The 18959-nt window shown below is 43.6% G+C and overlaps 1 protein-coding gene across 1 annotated transcript in view; it reads right to left on the bottom strand.

The window, feature by feature from the left end:
- UBE2R2 (ubiquitin conjugating enzyme E2 R2) overlaps window positions 1-18959 on the bottom strand; it is a 78460-nt gene that overhangs the window by 2444 nt on the left and 57057 nt on the right. Inside the window, exon 3 of the mRNA XM_008275000.5 lies at window positions 8355-8452. Within this exon, the coding sequence (XP_008273222.1) occupies window positions 8355-8452 (98 nt within the window). The remainder of the gene's footprint in view (window positions 1-8354; window positions 8453-18959) is intronic.

The raw sequence follows: 18959 nt of genomic DNA, 5'->3' as shown, positions 1-18959 counted from the left end.
TTTTCCCTCCCTTAAAATTATTCTGCTACAACTTAACTTCAGACTGTAATATTTGAGGTCTTCGGTGAATGGAAATTGATCATAAAATTCTATTTTCAACACCCAACTGAATTAGAAGCTAGAAACAAGCTGCTAACTGGGAGAAAAACAGAGGAACTCTGTATATCTAGCATAAGGTTCATGTTGCAGGGCGAAAAATGAACTCTAGAAGGCACCATATCAACTGGTATGTGTTCAATCTGCCAAAGCTGTGTATCTGAAAGTATCAAAAACCGTGTACTAAGAAAATAGCAAATTCTAATGGTAAAAAAAGCATAAAATAATTAGGATCAAATTCAAGGCAGTATTTTGTTTTCATTTTTGATTGTAGAAGAGGGTAAAAAAGGATGCTGCTCTGTATTTTTACTGTGTTTTCTTAGATGTGAAAACCTAAGATGCACTATATATTTCTTCTCCACACTTTAAAGGAAGACATACAGTAGGAAAACAAAGGAAAAGTTTTTTAATGCCTTTAAATGGGAGAACTAGTCTCTGAATAATAGAAATCTTTATTCAAAATTATTTACTAAGTAAATTTACTAACAGGCATCAAGTGAGATGTTGGATGTACATTGGTGAGCAATTTAGAAGCCATTCTTGATCTTCTAGGGCTTTCAAGTCCAGTGGAAAATACAAAGAGGCAATATCATCATAGATAAAAATTAAGGAATAAATTTTCTATTAGATAAAACAGTGAAGAAAGCGTGACAGATACCAACGATGCTCCAAATGATCCTATGCTTTTTATTCCCCTAACAGGTATGTTAGGGGAAATGGGAGGAAAAAGAAAATTTCTCTACCTTTTCTCACTGGTGCAAGGTTATACATTTTGTTGCAAAACAGCCTCTTGCTCCTGGCCCCCAGTGAAAAAATAAAGAAAAAGAGCCAGGCAATTGGATGTTTGATTTGATGAAACCTTTTCCTAAAAAGGTTATCTTGGTACAAGAAATGTGTATTCCTTAAAAAATTAATTTTTAAAAAGTAAAGCTAATGAAAAATAAAAGGGTATCTTGGTTATACAGAATTATAAAAAGGTAGTTTTTTTTGGGGGGGGGGCAGGCAGAGTTAGTGAGAGAGAGAGACAGAGACAGAGAGAGAGAGAGAGAGAAAGGTCTTCCTTCCGTTGGTTCACCCCCCAAATGGCTGCCATGGCCGGTGTGCTGTGCCGATCTGAAGCCAGGAGCCAGGTGCCTCCTCCTGGTCTCCCATGCAAGTACAGGGCCCAAGGACTTGGGCCATCCTCCACTGCCTTCCCAGGCCACAGCAGAGAGCTGGATCAGAAGTGGAGCAGCCAAGGACTAGAACCGGTGCCCACATGGGATGCTGGCGCCTCAGGCCAGGGCATTAACCCGCTAAGCCATAGCACCAGACCCACCGTAGCCTCTTAAATGTGTTCTTAACACCTAAAACAGAATAAATGAAGCCTGGACTTCTAATACATTAATACATCACTTGCTGTAATAGGATACTTTCCCACACACAAAAAGAAGGTGCAGTCTGGAGCTAGTGTTGTGGCATGGAAGAAGCCACCGCCTGCAATGCTGGCATCCCATATGGGCACTGATTTGTGTCCTAGCAGCTCCACTTCTAATCCAGCTCCCTGCTAGTGGCCTGGTAAAAGCAGCAGAAAAGAAGGCCAAAGTTTTTGGGCCCCTTCACCGATGTGGGAGTTCCTGGGAAGGCAGTGGAGGATGGTCCAAGTACTTGAGCCCCTGTCACCTATATAGGAGACCACAATGGAATTACCGGCTCTTGGTTTCAGCCAGGCCAGATATCTGTGGGGGGTGTGTGTGTTTAATTCTCTTTTTCAAAGTTTAATTCTGTACTACTTAAACTAGTTGTGATATAGGAACCTAGGAATTATATCTTCAGGTAACCAAACTAAATCAATTTGATGAACTAATACATTTCTTTGCTAGATAGCAAACAATTATTTCAAATTTGATCCCCCCCCAATTTTTTTTTTTTTTAATTTATTGTATTGAGGCTAGTGGTATGACATAATGGGTAAAGTTGCCGCCTGCAATGCTGGCATCCCATATGGGTCCTGGTTTGAGCCCCGGCTGTTCCACTTCTGATCTAGCTACTTGCTAACGGCCTGGGAAAAGCAACGGGAAGTTGGCCCAAATGCTTGGGCCCCTGCATCCGTAGGAAGCTCGCAGCTTCGGCCTGGTCCAGCCCTGGCTGTTACAGCTATCTGGGAAGTGAAGCAGCAGATAAAAAATATCTCTCTCCCTCTTTCTCTTTCAAATAAATAAATCCTTAAAAAAAAAAAAAAGGTATTTTATTTATTTGAAAGGCAGGGTTGGGGGTGGGGGGAATTTTTCAACCACTGGTTCACTCTGCCAAATGGCTGCAACAGCCAGGGCTGGGCCAGGCCAAACCCAGGAGCCAGGAGCTTCTTCTGTTGTCTCCCACATGGGTGCATAGGCCCCAAGCACTTGAACCATCCTCTGCTACCTCCCCAGGCTCATTAGCAGGGAGAACGACTGAAAGTAGATCAGCCAGGACCCAAACCAGTGCCCATATGGGATACTAGCATCTCAGGCAGCAGCTTTACCCTCTATGCCACAATGCTGGCTCTGCTTAAAAATTTTTCAGTCACCCAGTGGTTCAAGTTAGCTAGGTAACAAGTACCATCCTAGTGGATGTACATGCATTATTCAAAAAACCTACAGAGGTTGGTATTATCCTTGATTAATACGTTTAAAAAAAGAGAGAGAAGGCTGGTGCCGCGGCTCACTTGGCTAATACTCCACCTGCGGCGCCGGCACCCCGGGTTCTAGTTCTGGTTGGGGCGCTGGTTCTGTCCCGGTTGCTTCTCTTCCAGTCCAGCTCTCTGCTGTGGCCCAGGAAGGCAGTGGAGGATGGCCCAAGTGCTTGGGCCCTGCACCCACATGGGAGACCAGGAGGAAGTACCTGGCTCCTGGCTTCAGATTGGCACAGCACACCGGCCGTGGCGGCCATTTGGGGGGTGAACCAACGGAAGGAAGACCTTTCTCTCTGTCTGTCTCTCACTGTCTAACTCCGCCAGTCAAAAAGTAAAAATTAAAAAAAAAAGAGAAATTAAGTGGCTTTCTTTTGATCACACACTAATAAAATCTAATATCTTAAATTTTAAAAATACAAAGCTCTAGGAACTGGCATTGTGGCACAGCATGTAACACCACCACCTGTAATGCTATCACATACGGGCACCATTCATGTCCTAGCCGCTCCACTTCAATCCAGCTCCCTGTTAATGACCTGGAAAAGAAGATGAGGATGGCCTAAGTCTTTGGGCCCCTGCCACCAATGTGGGAAACCCAGATTAGACTCCTGGCTGTTACAGCCATCTAGGGAATGAAACAGTGAATGGAAGATCTCTCTCTCTCTCTCTCTCTCTCTCTCTTTCAAATAAGTAAATCTTCAAAAGAGAAAACACAAAGCTCTGTCATACCATAAGCCTATCTCTTAACTTCATCAAAAACTATAACTAGTCCTATTACTAGTTACCAATTAAAAAAGGGGGAGAGGGGGGCTGACATTGTGACACAGTGGGTTAAAGCCCCAGCCTGTAGTGCCAGCATCCCCCTGGGCACCAGTTTGAGTCCCAGCTGCTCCACTTCCAATCCAGCTCTCTGCCATGGCCTGGGAAAGTAGTTGAAGATGGTCCAAGTCCTTGGGCCCCTGCTGCGTGGGATACCCGGAGGAAGCTCCTGGCTCCAGATTGGCACAGCTCTGGCCATTGCAGCCACTTGGGGGTTGAACCAGTGAATGAAAGACCTTTCTCTCTCTCTGCCTCTCCTTCTCTCTCTGTGTAACTCTGACTTTTAAATAAATACAATTTTTTAAAGAAAGATACAAGAGCTTGGCATAAAAAATAAGATACAAAAGAAATAAGGCTGAGGTTCCCAAGAACACCCTAGAATTAGGTTTTATTTACTGTACTTTAAGATGAATGTTCACGCATCACCCAGAATCTATAAATACTATAACACAGGTATGTAGATAAAACTTTTTAAATTTTTCCTGTTTATTTTCATTTTATCTGAAAGGCAGAGAAACAAAGAAATAGATAAAGAGGTGTTCATTCCATTGATTCACTAGCCAGATGCCCACAACATTTTGAGCCAGGCCAAAGCCAGGAGCCAGAACTCCAACCAGGTCTCTAACGTGAGTGGCAGTGACCGAAATACTTGAGCTATCACCAGCTGTCCTCCTAGCTTTCTGCTGGATAGAAAGCAGAGTAGCTGTGACTTGAACCAGGCACTCTTAATATGGAATGTGGGTGCCCCAAGCAGCAATTTAACCATGGAATGAAACGTTTGCCCCACAGATTTTAATATCTTTTAAAGTTTTTTTTTTTTTAATTTATTTATTTGAAGGACAAAGTTAAAGGGGCTGGCACTGTGGTGTAGTAGGCTGTCTCCGCCTGTGGCATCAGCAATCATGAGTACTGGCTCATGTCCCGGCTGCTCTTCTTCTGATCCAGGTCTCTGCTTATGGCCTGGGAAAGCAGAAGATGACCTTTCTCTCTGTCTCCCTGTCTGGAACTCTACCTCTCAAATAAACAAATAAAGAGGAAACGAGGGAGGGAGAGAGGGAGAGAGAAAAAGTTAAAGAAGAAAGAAAAAAAGGCAAAATTAGAAAGAGAAAATCTTCCATCCGATGATTCACTTCCCAAATGGCCACAGTGTTTGCTGCTAGGCCAATCCAAAGCCAGGAGCCCAGAGCTTCTTCTCGGTCTTCCACGTGAATGCAGGGGCCCAAGCACTTAGGCCATCTTCTGCTGCTTTCCCAGGAACATCATAGGGAGCTGGACCATAAGTGGAGCAGCTGGGTCTAGAACTGGTGCCCATAAGGGATGCTGGAGTCACAGGCAGAGGCTTATCCTACTATGCCACAATGCCAGCCAGATTTAGATTTTTAAAACAGATTCTGCTCATAAAAGGGAGGCTGAATTTAAAGAGAAACTCAAAACTGCTTTGACATTCAGAGAAATAATGGAAAGTGAAATGATGTGATTTGCTCAATCACTTATACTTCCAGGACCACACAGAATCCCAGATTTGAGAAACTTGGGCCACCAGAAGCAAAAATCCAAGCTAAATACATATGTTGCTTAAAATATGAACAGTTCAATCCATGATTTACAGAAAGGTAAAGGAAATGAAGTTTAGGATTTTACTAGGCAGTACACGAATGAACAACGCACTGAGAAATGCCTAAACCAAAATGATAAAACACAAAGTACAAAATCAACTGAATCAAAAATTAAATATGGGCTTATCTTGCAACGGGTTTGCACCAGAACACAGGTGTCATGCAAACAGTGCTAAATCAAAGCCAAAATGGGAAAGGAAAAAATTCATATCAACCTTGCTGTCACTGGACATGTAGACTCAAGTAAGTCCACCACTATTGGCCACCATCTAATCTACACATGTGGTAGCATTCACAAAAGAACCACTGAAAATTTTGAGGCTGCTGCTGAGGCTTAATTAAGACTGAACCCAAGAGACAGAAACTCAATCCCGGTTCCCCACATGAGTGGCAGGAGCCCCAAGCATGTGGGCCATCTTCTACTGCCTTCCCAGGAACATCAGCAGGAAGATGGAGCAAAAGTGAATAGCCACAACTTGAACTGGTACTCTGATACAGGATGCTAGCATTTCAAGTAGCAGTTTAATCTGCTGCACCACATTGCTGGCCTCTGGAAAACATTTTAAAAATACAATTCCAGGGGCAGTGTTGTGGTGAAGCCGGTAAAGCTGCTGCCTACAAAGCTGCCATATGGGTCACAGTTCATGTCTTGGCTGCTTCACTTCCAATCCAGCTCCCTGCTAATTAGGCCTGGGAAAAAGCAGCGAAAGATGGCTCAAGCACTTGGACCCCTGCAACCAACGTGGGAGACCTGGATGAAGCTATTGGTTCCTGGCTTTGGCATGGCCCAGCCCTGGCTATGGCAGCTATTTGGGGAGTGAACTAATGGGTAGAAAAAAAATCAATCTCTAACTCTTTCAAATAAAACAATGAATCTTAAAAAAAAAAAAAAAAAAAAAGTGCTTCCTTGGGTTTGGGATTGGTTCTAGACTTCCATGGATGCTCAAAAATGTCTTAGGTAAAATGGCATAGTATTTGCATGTAGTCTATGCAAATCCTCTGATAATTTAAATTGAATCTAGATTAGTAGTAATACCTAATACAAAGTCAATGCTATGTAAATAACTGCTGTATTATATTGCTTAGGGAATAATAAGGAGAAAACAGGACTGTATGAGCACAACACACACACACACCCCATATTGTTGATCTTCATGGATTTGGAGGGCTGACTATACGTATCTACCACAATTAAACTAGGAAGACAGGGTGTCAGAAATTAAGAGATAACTCAAAGCCAGAAAAATACAAGTATATTCTAATTGATGCTCTGACACATTAAGGATTTACTCAACTTTGGATATAAGTACTAATGCTAAGATTTTAAAGTCTACTAGGAGATAGGGGACATGAAATTGGGTCTGTTCAAGTCAGAAAGCTGGAAAGTAAACCCTTACTCTAGATGGCTGTATTAGTATCTTAGAGCTGATATAACAAAGCACCACAAACTGGGTGACTTGAAACAACAAGTTATGGTCTCTGTTCTGGAGGACAAATGTCCAAAACCAAGATGTTGGCAGATTATGCTCCCTCTCTGAAAGCTGTAGGGAAGAATCCTCTCTCTTTTCCTAGCTTCTGTTATTTGTCAGCTTCCTTGATGCTCCCTTGCTTGTAGATGCATTGTGCTAATATCTGTAGACAAAACTTTAGAAGTTAAAACTACAACATACATGTTGGTTAACATCCACAATTAGCCTATTTCCAAATAAGATCACATTCTGAGGCACTAGGCATTTGAATTTTGACATTTTGCAGACAAAATTCAACTTTGAACAGTTATGTCTGCTGTCATGTTAAAAGTCTTGTTGTCTCATAGACAAAATATATTCAATGACTGCATTTGAGCTTCAAATAAGTCCCATAGCTCCATCTAAAATATCATACACTCAAAATTCTAAATCTCATCATGTAATTCAGTTATGAGATTGGTCTGGGGTATAATCATCCTGGGTCAAAATTCCTATCTCTGAACCTGTGTAACCAATCAATAAATGATCTGCTTCCAAAATACCACAGTGGAATAAGTATAGGAAATAAAAGGAGGTAAAAGAAGTAACAGGTCCCAACAAAATAACCAAATCTAAAACTTAGCAGGGCAAATTCCATCATTATCTTTCAAGGATTGAGAACGACCCCTATGGCTCTATGCTGTGTCCTTTAGTCCATACTACCCATCTACTATCCTGCCCTTGGGAACTGTCTCTGGTCTCCAGAACCAAGAAGGAGGCAGCCTGACCTTCTGGATCTGTGCCCTCTCTGACCTCTGTATTAATAAATCATTCATAGGAGCCACTCTTCATCTGGGCTCCTGCTACCCATGTAGAAGAGCAGGATGGAGGTTCCTGGTTCCTGGCTTCAACTGGTCTAGACAGTCTGTTGTAGTCATTTGGTGAATGACAGCCCACCTGCCTCTCACTCTCTCTTCCCCCACTCCTCCTCATTCCCTACCCACTGCTCTGCCTTTCAAATAAATCTTACAAAAAAGAAAAGTTGTATGGAAAGGCAATTCTGCTTCTCTAAAGACTGAGTAGTAAGAATCCTAAGATAATAAAGAAATCAATCCAAATAGAAGTGCTGAGGGCCAAAGGACAATGCAGGAAGAATTCAGACTTGAAAATCTCCAGGGCTGGTACTGTGGTATAGCTGGTAAGGTTGATGCCTGCGATGCCAGCAACACACATGGGTGCCAGTTCATGTCCTGGTTGCTCCATTTCTGATCCAGCTCCCTGGTGATGCACCTAGGAAAGCAGTAGAACACGGCCCAAGTCCTTGTGCCCCTGCACCCTCGTGGGAGACCTGGAGGAGGCTCTGGGCTCCTGTCTTTAGCCTGGCAGAGCCCCAGCCATTGTGCCCATTTGGGAGTGAGCCAGCAGACACAAGATCTCTCTCTCTCTTTCTAACTCTGCTTTCAAATAAATAAAAATAATAAATCTTAAGAAAAGGAAGAAAAAATAAAATCTCCTTCATGGCAAACACAGGGAAATCAGAATCATACACAGTACTGCTTTGTAAACACAACTCTTCAAAATGAAAGTTCTAAGTGAAGACAAAACAACTTAACATTTTATAAAACTTGTACATTTTATAGGACAATGTATAATTTTACTTTACCAGAGACAAAGAACATAAGGACTTACTCAAAAACAGCCTATTCTTACATAATACCTTACCTCACATTCTGAGTAGGATTCCACCTTTCAGAGGGTAGTTCTCCACTCTGTGGGTCATCTACAGGCGGATGAAGAATCGAAATGCATACATCTCCATTCTGCAAGACACAAATATAACATTCAGTAAATACTGAAAAGGTGATACACAAAAAGGGACGTAAGTTTTTCCTTTATTATTAGAAATTTGTTTTCACTTAAGGAAAAATAATTCTGCATTTTCTCCACATTCTAAATCAAAATTAGAGAATTAAACTTTTTAAAAAAAATTTTAATATTTTATTTATTTATTTGAAAGTCAGAGTTACACAGAGAGAGAAAGGTCTTCCACTCACTGGTTCAACCCCCAAATGGCCGCAATGGCCAGAACTACGCAGATCCCAAGCCAGGAACTTCCTCCAGGTCTCCCACATGGGTCCAGGGCCCAAGGACTTGGGCCATCCTTTTTTTTTTTTTTTTTTTTTTGGCGGGGGGAGGTCTTCCTTTTGCCGTTGGTTCACCCCCCAATGGCCGCTGTGGCTGGCGCGCTACAGCCGGCGCACCATGCTGATCCGAAGCCAGGAGCCAGGTACTTATCCTGGTCACCCCTGTGGGTGTAGGGCCCAAGCACTTGGGCCATCCTCCAATGCCTTCCTGGGCCACAGCAGAGAGCTGGACTGGAAGAGGGGCAACCGGGACAGAATCCGGCGCCCCAACCGGGACTTAGAACCCGGTGTGCCAGTGCTGCAGGCGGAGGATTAGCCTATTGAGCCGCAGCACTGGCCATGGCCCCCTTTTCTTAATATTTTTTTGGCAGTCTCCAAGACATATCTTTAAAAATATATTTATTTATTTATTTGAAAGAGTGAGTCGGTGGGTGGGCGGGGTGAAGGGAAAGAGATAGAGATATCTTCCATCTGCTGGCTCGCTCCCCAAACTACCACAATGGCTGGACTATGCCAAAGTGAGGATCTTGTTCCAGGTCTCCCACGTAAGTGCAAGGGCCCAGGTATTTGGGGGCCATCCTCCACTGCTTTTCAGTTCCCTTCGTTAGCAGGGAACTGGATCTAAAGTGGAGCAGCCAGGAATCCAACCAACACCCATATGGGATGCTGTCACAGGTGTCAGCTTAATCCACTACACCATGATGCCAGCCCCTCCAGATGCATTTTTTAAAATACTTATTCATATATTTATTTAAGAGAGAGAGAGAGGAAGGGAGTGAGGAGAAGGAAGGAGGGGGAAGGGGAGAAGAGGGAGAGACTAAAACCTCCTGATGACTCATTCCCAAAATGCCTGCAACAGTTGGGAGGTGAAGCCAGGAGAAAAAAACTCAGTGCAAGACTGCCACATGGGTGATAGGAACTCAATTACTTGAGCCATCATCACAACCTCCTAGGGTCCACATTAGCAGAAAGCTGGATTCAGGAGCAGGAGCCAAAGACTGAACTCAGGTATTCTGAAGTGATACATGGGTGTCCTAACTAGCATCTTGCCCCCCACTGCACATTTCTTGTTTAGAAAAAAAACATTATCCTGTTATACCTCACAGCAATCTTGATCTCATTATATGGTTTGAAGAATTAACCATTTAAGATTATAGGACCTAATCCACAAGTACATTAAGATTCATTCAAACACATGTCAATAGCCTACCATATAAAATACAGAGTGCAATTCAATAGAAAAGAAAGGCTAAGTAAAATATCTCTTGGGCATTTATTCTAAAACTGAAAAGCATGATTAAATTTTAAGCTAGAGGTATAGCTCATAAAGTGAGAATATACTATAAAAAATATATTCTAAAACCCTATTATAAGGCCGGCGCCGCGGCTCACTAGGCTAATCCTCCGCCTTGCGGCGCCGGCACACCGGGTTCTAGTCCCGGTCGGGGCGCCGGATTCTGTCCCGGTTGCCCCTCTTCCAGGCCAGCCCTCTGCTGTGGCCAGGGAGTGCAGTGGAGGATGGCCCAGGTGCTTGGGCCCTGCACCCCATGGGAGACCAGGAAAAGCACCTGGCTCCTGGCTCCTGCCATCGGATCAGCGCGGTGCGCCGGCCGCAGCGCGCCGGCCGCGGCGGCCATTGGAGGGTGAACCAACGGCAAAGGAAGACCTTTCTCTCTGTCTCTCTCTCTCACTGTCCACTCTGCCTGTCAAAAACAAAAACAAAAACAAAAACAAAACAAAAAACCCTATTATAGTTAGACAGCAGAAATAAGGTAAAAAGAGAGAGGAGGGAAAGGGGAGGGGGGAAGAGTGGGAGAGGAAAAGGGAGAGGGGAGAGAAGACAATAACAATGCCCTGGCTCCTACAGGGCATCTTCTGACCTCGGCCTCTTTTCCTGTATCTTCAAAGCAATGTTCTTTTCTATTGACCTTTCCAAAATCACATCTTTCAATCATTTTCTGCCTCCCTCTTCCACTTTTAAGAAACTCTGTGATTATATCAGGCCCACCAAGATAATCCAACATATCTCCTTATTTTAAAGTCAGCTGATCAAACTCCCCTTTGACATGTAACCTAACATATTTACAGGTACCAGGAATTAGGAGGTTAAAAACTGTGGGAAACCCATTATTCTACATACTCCAGAAGTAAATAACCCAGGGCCGGCACTGTGGCGCAGTAGGCTAAATCTCTGCCCACAGTGCTGGCACCCCATATGTGCACCAGTTGGAGTCCCAGCTGCTCCACTTCTGATCTAGCTCCCTGCTAATGGCCTGGGAAAACAGAAGATGGCCCCAGTGCTTGGGCCCCTGCACCGATGTGGGAGACCCAGGAAGAAGCTTCTGGCTTCTGATCAGCCCACCTCCGACCATTGAGGCCATCTGGGGAGTGAACCAATGTTTGGAAGACACCTCTATCTCTATCTCTCTCTTTCTCTCCCCCTCTCTTTCTCCCTCTCCCTTTCTGTACGTAACTCTACCTCTCAAATAAATACATTTTTAGGGGCAGGCATTGTGGCCTAGTGAGTAAAGCCACTGTCTACAGTGCTGGCATCCCATATGGGTGCCAGTTCGAATCCCAGCTGCTCCATTTCTGATCCAGCTCTCTGCTATGGCCTGAAAAAGCAACGGAGGCTGGCCCAACCCCTTAGGCACCTGCACCTGTGTGGGAAATCTGGAAGAGGCTCCTGGCCTCAAATCGGCCCAGCTCCAGCCACTGCAGCCAGTTGGGGAGTCAATCAGCAGATAGAGGACCTCTCTCTCTCTCTCTCCCTCTTCTGCCTCTGCCTCTCTGTAACTCTTAATTTCAAATAAATATATTTATTAATCTTAAAAACAAGTTTTTTTGGGGCCGGCACCGTGGCACACTAGGTTAATCCTCTGCCTGCCTCCCATATGGGCGTGGGGTTCTAGTCCCAGTTGCTCCTCTTCCAGTCTAGCTCTCTGCTGTGGCCTGGGAATTCAGTAGAAGATGGCCCACAGCTTGGGCCCTGCACCCACATGGGAGACCAGGAAGAAGCACCTGGGTTCTGGCTCCGGATTGGCATAGCTCTGGCTGTAGCAGCAATTTGGCGAGTGACCTAACGGAAGGAAGAGCTTTCTCTCTGTCTCTCTCTCTCTCATTGTTTGTAACTCTGTCAAATAAATAAATAATGAAAATATAAAAAAATAAAAAAACACAAGTTTTTTTTTTAAACATGAATAGCCCAATATTGCTGAAGAACAAAGCACAAAAATTTGACCAAAGGAGTATGTTAATTGGTTCAGAGTTTAATTTACATACACTTCTGGGTAGTGTAATCACATGAGCAAATTTTCATTTAAAAATGACAGACTAGGGGCAAGCATTGTGGCATAGCAATTAAGCCATTGCTTATAAGAGTGCTGATTAGAGTCCTGGTTCCTCTGCTTCTAATTCAGCTTTCAGCTAAAGCATCTGGGAAGGCAGAAGATGGTCCAAGTAGTTGGGCCTCTGCCAACCAAGTGGGAGATCTGAATGCAATTCTTGGCTCCAGCCTGGCCCAGAACTAGCTGTTACGGTTATTTAGGGAGTGTATATCAGCAGAAGGGAGATATTTTCTCTTTCTCTCTTCCCTCTTCTGTGGTTCTATAAATAAAAAAATAAATGATCTTCCAGAAAACTATAAAAAGGGAAGTACCTTAATATGATAAAAGGCATTTATGAAAAGCCCACAGCCAACATCAAACTCAATGATGAAAGACTGAATCTTTTTCTTAAGGTTAGGAACAAAGCAAAGATGCCTGCTTTCAACATTGGTATTCAACATTGTGCTGGAAGTTTATTGCCAGTACAATAATAAAGAAACATTAATTGAAAGCAGAAATAAAACCATTGCTATTTACAGAAAACATGATTCTTTTCTCATATATATATATATGAGAAAAATCCCAAAGGATCCACAAAAAAAGCTACTAGAACTAACATTCAGCAAAGTTGTTAGATACATGATCAATACTCTTATTTCAATACACTAGCAATGAATACACCGAAAAGGATAAGAAAACAATTTCATTTATAATTGGCACCCAAAAAAAATCTAACCGAAATTGAAAGACGTGGGGCTGGTGCTGTGGCGCAGTAGGTTAATTCTCCACCTGTGGCGCCAGCATCACATATGGGCGGCAGTTCTAGTCCTGGCTGTTCTTCTTCCAATCCAGCTCTTTGCTGTGGCCTGAGAAAGCTGTAGAAGATGGCCCAAGTGTTTCAGCCCCTGCACCCACATGGAAGACCAGGAAGAGGCACCTGGCTTCAGATTGACACAACTCCGGCCGTTGCAGCCATTTGGGGAGTGAACCAGCGGATGGAAGACCTCTCTCTCTCTCTCTGTGCCTCTCCTCTCTCTGTGTAACTTCTTCAAATAAATAAATATATACATATACATATACATACATATATATATATATACATATACATACATACATATATATATATAAACACAGATAACCCAAATAAAAAGTAGGGAAAGGATAGCCAGTTCTCCAAAGAAGATATATACGTGGCCAAAAAGCAAATTTATTGTTACTCAAAGTTGTTAGTCATTAGAAAGTTGCAAATCAAAACCACAATAACATATCACTTCACATCCCCTAAGGATGGCTGCAACTTAAAAAGGAGGGTGAGGGCCAGTATTGTGAACTAAATGCTTAAGCTCCCGGCTGCACCAGGTTAAGCCTATCTGCACCGCCAGCATTCCATATGGGTGCCAGTTGGCAGTACCATTTCCAACCCAGCTCCCTGCTAATGTGGCTGAGAAAGCAGCAGCAGATGGCCAAATCCCTGGGCCCCTGTACCCATGTAGGAGACCTAGATGAAACTCATGGCTTTAGTCTGGCTCAGCCCTGGTCATTGCGCCAATTTGGGGAGCGGATGGATGATGTCTATTTTTCCCTCTCTGTAGCTCTTTCAAATAAATAAAAATCTTCAAAAAAAAAAAAAAAAAAAGAGAGAGAGAGAGAGAGAGAAAGAGATGAGGAAAATCATAAATACTGGTGAAGATATAGGGAAACGGGAATCTTCTTATATTGCTGACAGGAATGTATTAAACTGGTCCAGTAGCTGTGGACAAAGTATCTGCAAAAGTTAAATACAGAATTCCTATTTAACCCCACAATTCCTAAGTACATCCCCCACAAAAAAACTGAAAATAGGTGCTCCATTAAATACTACATGTACAGGCAGGTACACTGCAGTACTAACCCTGGATCCCAACAGTAGATACAAAAAAAGTATTCATCAAATTAATGCAGAAACAAATTATGGTATATACATAAAACAGGATTTTATCTATCCACATAAAGAGGAATAAAATACGAGCACATTGCTACAAGGAGGATGGATCTGAAAAATATGCTAAGTGAAAATCCAGATATGATGGGGCCAGCACTGTGGTGTAATCAGTCAAGCTGCCACCTGCAATGCTGGTATCCCATATTGGGGCTGGTTTAAGTCCCAGTGGATCATTTCTGATCCAGCTCCCTTCTAATGCCTGGGAAAGCAGCAGAAGATGGCCCAGGTGCTTGGGCCCCTACACTCATGTGGGAGACTTGGATGAACATCCTGACTTTTGGCTTCGGCCTGGCCCAGTCCAGCCCTGGCTATTGTTGCCATTTGGGGAGTGAACCAACAGAGGGAAGATCTATCTTTATCTCTCCCTTTCTCTCTGTAACTCCGCCTTTCAAATAAAATAAATAAATTTAAAACAAGAAAAAAGTTTGCTCCTTATTAAAAACAAAAAAGAAAATCCAGATAGTAAAAGTTGCATACTGTATGCTTCTATTAATATTAAATATCCTGGGGCTGGCGCTGTAGCCTAATGGGTAAGGCTGCTGCAAGCAGTGCCAGAATCCCATGTTGGTGCTGGTTACAGTTCCAGCTGCTCCACTTCTGGTCCAGCTCTCTGTGGCCTGGGAAAGCAGTGGAGGATGGCCCAATCCCTTGGGTCCCTGCATCCGTGTGGAAGACTCGGAAGAGGCACCTGTCTTCAAATCAGCTCAGTTCTGGCCATTTGAGGAGTGAATCAGAGGATGGAAAACCCCTCTGTCTTTGTCTCTGCCTCTAATTCTGCCTTTCAAATAAATAAATCTTTAAAAAAAAGTTAAATATCTAGAGTAAGTACATCCACTAAGAATGAAAGTAAACCAGGGGCCAGTGCTGTGGCATAGTGGTAAAGCCGCTGCTTGCAGTGCCAGCATCCTATGGGCATCGGTTCAAGTCCTGGCTGTTCCACTTCCAATCCAGCTTTCTGCTCTGACCTGGGAAAGCAGTGGAAGATGGCCCAACCCCTTGGGACCCTGCACCTGTGTGGGAGACCCAGAAGAGGCTAAACCTCCGCCTGTGGTACCAGCATCCCACATGGGCACTGGTTCAAGTCCCGGCTGCTCTACTTCTGATCCAGCTCTCTGCTACGGACTGAGAAAGCAGCAGAAGATGGCCCAAGTCCTTGGGCTCCTGTACCCACGCGGGAGACCTGGAAGAGGCTCCCGGCTCTTGGCTTCAGATCAGTGCAGCTCTGGCCATTGTGGCCATTAGGGAGTGAACCAGCGGATGGAAGACTTCTCTCTCTGTCTCTGCGTAACTCTGCCTTTCAAATAAATAAAAATCTTTAAAAAAAAAAAAAAAAGTAAACTAGTGTTTGCCAGAGACTGGGGAGACATGAAAATGGTTAGACAACACTTAAATATGTATGGTGCATTAGACTGAAGTCAAAAAAATGCTTTACAACTAGACAGACCACCAGCACAACACTGTAAAGGTACTAAATGTTACTGAATTTTTCAATCTAAATGGATGATTTTATGTATGGGATGCTGGTATCACAGCTTTATCCTCTATGCCACAGCAACAGCACCATTCTTTAAAAAAAAAAAAAAAAAGTTAAGAGGAGGCATAAGATTTACAAATACTTTCACCTAAACGGAAGGAAGAGAAGGAGGGAGGGAGGAAGGGAGAGGTAGTTTCTAAAATGTAAAATGAAGGGTATCTAGCCCAGGCACTATCCAGGTTAATAAAAGTATCCAGAATTTCTTTTAGCAAATTCTACTTCCTGGGGCAGGTGTTGTGATGTGGGTTAAGCCACCCCTTGAAACACCTGTATCCCATATCAGAGTGCCAGTTCAAGGCCCAGCTGTTCCGATCCCTATCTAGCCCAGCTGTTCCAATCCCTATCTAGCTCTCTTTAAATGTGTCCTAGAAGCAGCAGATGATGGCTCAAGTACTTAAGTCCCTGCCACCCACAGAGACCTGGATGGAATTCCCAGCTCCTGGCTTTGGAATGGTCCAGTCCCAAGCTCTTGTGGCCATTTGGGGTGTTAAACAGTAGACAGAAGATCTCTTTATCTTACCTCTCTCCAGTCACTTTGCCTGTCAAACAAATGAATAAATCTTGAGAGGTAAGATGAGAAAAGACATTCTCCTCCCTATAATTAGGATATACAGCCAAATTTGAAAATCCTAATACATACAGAAATAATTTATTTTTATTTTTTTGACAGGCAGAGTTAGACAGTGAGAGACAGACAGAGAGAAAGGTCTTCCTTCCGTTGGTTCACCCCCCAAAATGGCCGATCCGAAGCCAGGAGCCAGGTGCTTCCTCCTGGTCTCCCATGGGGTGCAGGGCCCAAGCACTTGGGCCATCCTCTACTGCACTCCCGGGCCACAGCAGAGAGCTGGACTGGAAGAGGAACAACCGGGACAACAATCCGGCGTCCTGACTAGGACTAGAATCCGGGATATCCGCACCTCAGGTGGAGGATTAGCCTAGTGAGCTACGACACCGGCCCAAAAATAATTTTTTAAAAATCCCAGTTTCTGTTGAGTTCCTATCTTCTTCATGTGATTATCATATAAATCAAGAGGAAAACTACAGATTTGGAGAGTTTTATAGAAATTTCTATAAAATGTTTTTGCAATGTTTTAGAGATATGGAATATTTTACAACTCAGTTAATGCTGAATTATTTTAATGATGAAAGAAGTTAAAATAAAACATTTTACCAGTAATAGTGAGAAAATAGTTGTTAATTTATCTTAGTAGATAAGGCGAAATAAAAAATATATTAAGGGGCCAGTGCTGTGTAGTAAGTAAAGCTGCCACCTGCAGCACTGGCATCCTATATGGGCACCGGTTCAATCCCTGGCTGCTACAATTCCAATGCAGCTCTCTGGTATGGCCTGGGAAAGCGGCAGAAGATGGCCCAAGTGCTTGGGCCCCTGCACCCACGTGGGAGATCCAGAAGAAGCTCCTGGCTCTTAGCTTCAGATCAGCGCAGCTCTGCCATTGTGGCCATTTGGGGAGTGAACCAGAGGATGGAAGACCTTTCTATGTTTCTCTGGCTCTACCTTTACCTGTAACACTGTCTTTCAAAATAAATAAAATAAATCTTTAAAAATAAAAATCTTTTAAAAAATTAAGTTTATACTTATGTGAATTAGGTGATAAAAGAGTATGTATATTTACCTGTAGAATGTGTTAAGTGAATTTTTTTTAAATGTATTTAAGAGACAGGGAAAGGGGGAGAATGCCCCTAATGGATTTACAAGTCCCATCCATCTCCTCAAATGCCTGAAGTAAATTCACTCCAGCTCTTCCATGTGGTGGCAGGAACCTAACTTCCTGAGCCATCATCTCTACTTCCCAGGGTCTGGGAGCAGAGCCAAAACTTGAACCCAGGCACTCTAATATATGACGCAGTTATCCCAACTGGTGGGTAGTTCAAAGACCCCAAGGTTCCTTTTCAAAGAGCACTAAGTAAAATCATGTAAGTTTTAAATGTCTAGTTGGTAACATGAATGTTTATTAAATATGCATTTTTAAAATCTCCACAAATTCAGATAAAATAAAACCTTACACATCACTTACACTATTATGAATTAAGGTTAGAGGTCAAGTAACTTGTGTCTGGTGATGCAGTAATAATAAAAGAGGGGTTGACACACTCAGAAGAATACAGAGCATCTATGAATCATTAACATATTCCATACTTTATTCCAACTGAAATCTGTAGTTTAGCTAATATTGTTAAACTACACTTCGGAGTTTTGAAAAAGACACTAAAGTTATATGAGGTTTTGTTTGTTTGTTTTTGAAATGCAGAGTTACAAAGAGAAGAGAGGGAGATCCATCATCCCCTGTAAACTCCCCAGATGGCTGCAACAGCCAGGGCTCTATCGCTATCTCCCACGTGGGTTCAGAGGCCCAAGCACTTAGGCCATCTTCTGCTGCTTTCCCAGGCACTTTAGCAGGGAGCTGAATCAGAAGTGGAACAACTGGGACACAAACCAGTCAGTGCCCATATGGGATGCCAGAATCGCAGGTGGCAGCTTGACCCACCACACCACAACATCAGCCTCAGGTGTATGAGATTTAAAAAAAAAAAAAAATTTTTTTTTTTCTTTATTTGAAAGGCAGAGTTACAGAGAGGCAGAGGCAGAGAAAGAGGTCTTCCATCCACTGGTTCACTCCCCAAGTATGCCTGGGTTCAAGTGTGGGGTCTGCTCCTGATTCTAGCTTCCTTGCTTCTGTGCAACCTGGGGAGGCAGCAGGTGAGGGTTCAACAGTAGTGGGGGGCGGTGTACCTGCTACCCATATGAGACTGAGTTCCTGGCTCCGGCTTTGGCCCTGATTATTGTAGACAGCTGGAAGTGAACCAGTGGGTGAAAGTTCTCTGTCTCATACTCTCCCAAATTAATTTTCAAAAAGTGTTTCAATATAAATCTTCAAATAATTTATTTGAAAGAGACAGAGAGAGATATCCATATTGCATTCTCTAGTTCACTCCCCAAATGGCCCCAACAATCTGAGGTTGGGCTAGGCCAGGAGCCAGAACTCTCTATGTTGGTTTCCCACACTGGTGGTGGGGGCCCAAGTACCTGCTCTCCCAGGCACATTTAGCAGGGAGCTGGATTAGAAGCAGAGTAGGGGCCGATGTTGTAGCATAGAGGGTAAAGCTGCCACTAGCAGTGCCGGCATCCCATGTGGACGCAGTTCAACTCCTGGCTGCTCCACTTCCAATACGGCACTCTGCTATGGTCTGGGAAAGCAGCAGCAGATGGCCCAAGTCCTTGGGCCCCTGCACCTATGTGGGAGACCCAGAAAAAGCTCCTGGCTCCTGGCTTCGGATCGGTGCAGCTCCGGCCGTTGTGGCCAACTGAGGAGTGAACTTGGT

The sequence above is a fragment of the Oryctolagus cuniculus genome, chromosome 1, assembly GCF_051225735.1.
Source record: "Oryctolagus cuniculus isolate XC-2025 breed Fujian yellow rabbit chromosome 1, ASM5122573v1, whole genome shotgun sequence".
Lineage (NCBI taxonomy): Eukaryota > Metazoa > Chordata > Mammalia > Lagomorpha > Leporidae > Oryctolagus > Oryctolagus cuniculus.
The sequence above is the reverse complement of the archived record's forward strand: the minus strand, read 5'-3'. Positions and strand labels throughout refer to the sequence as shown.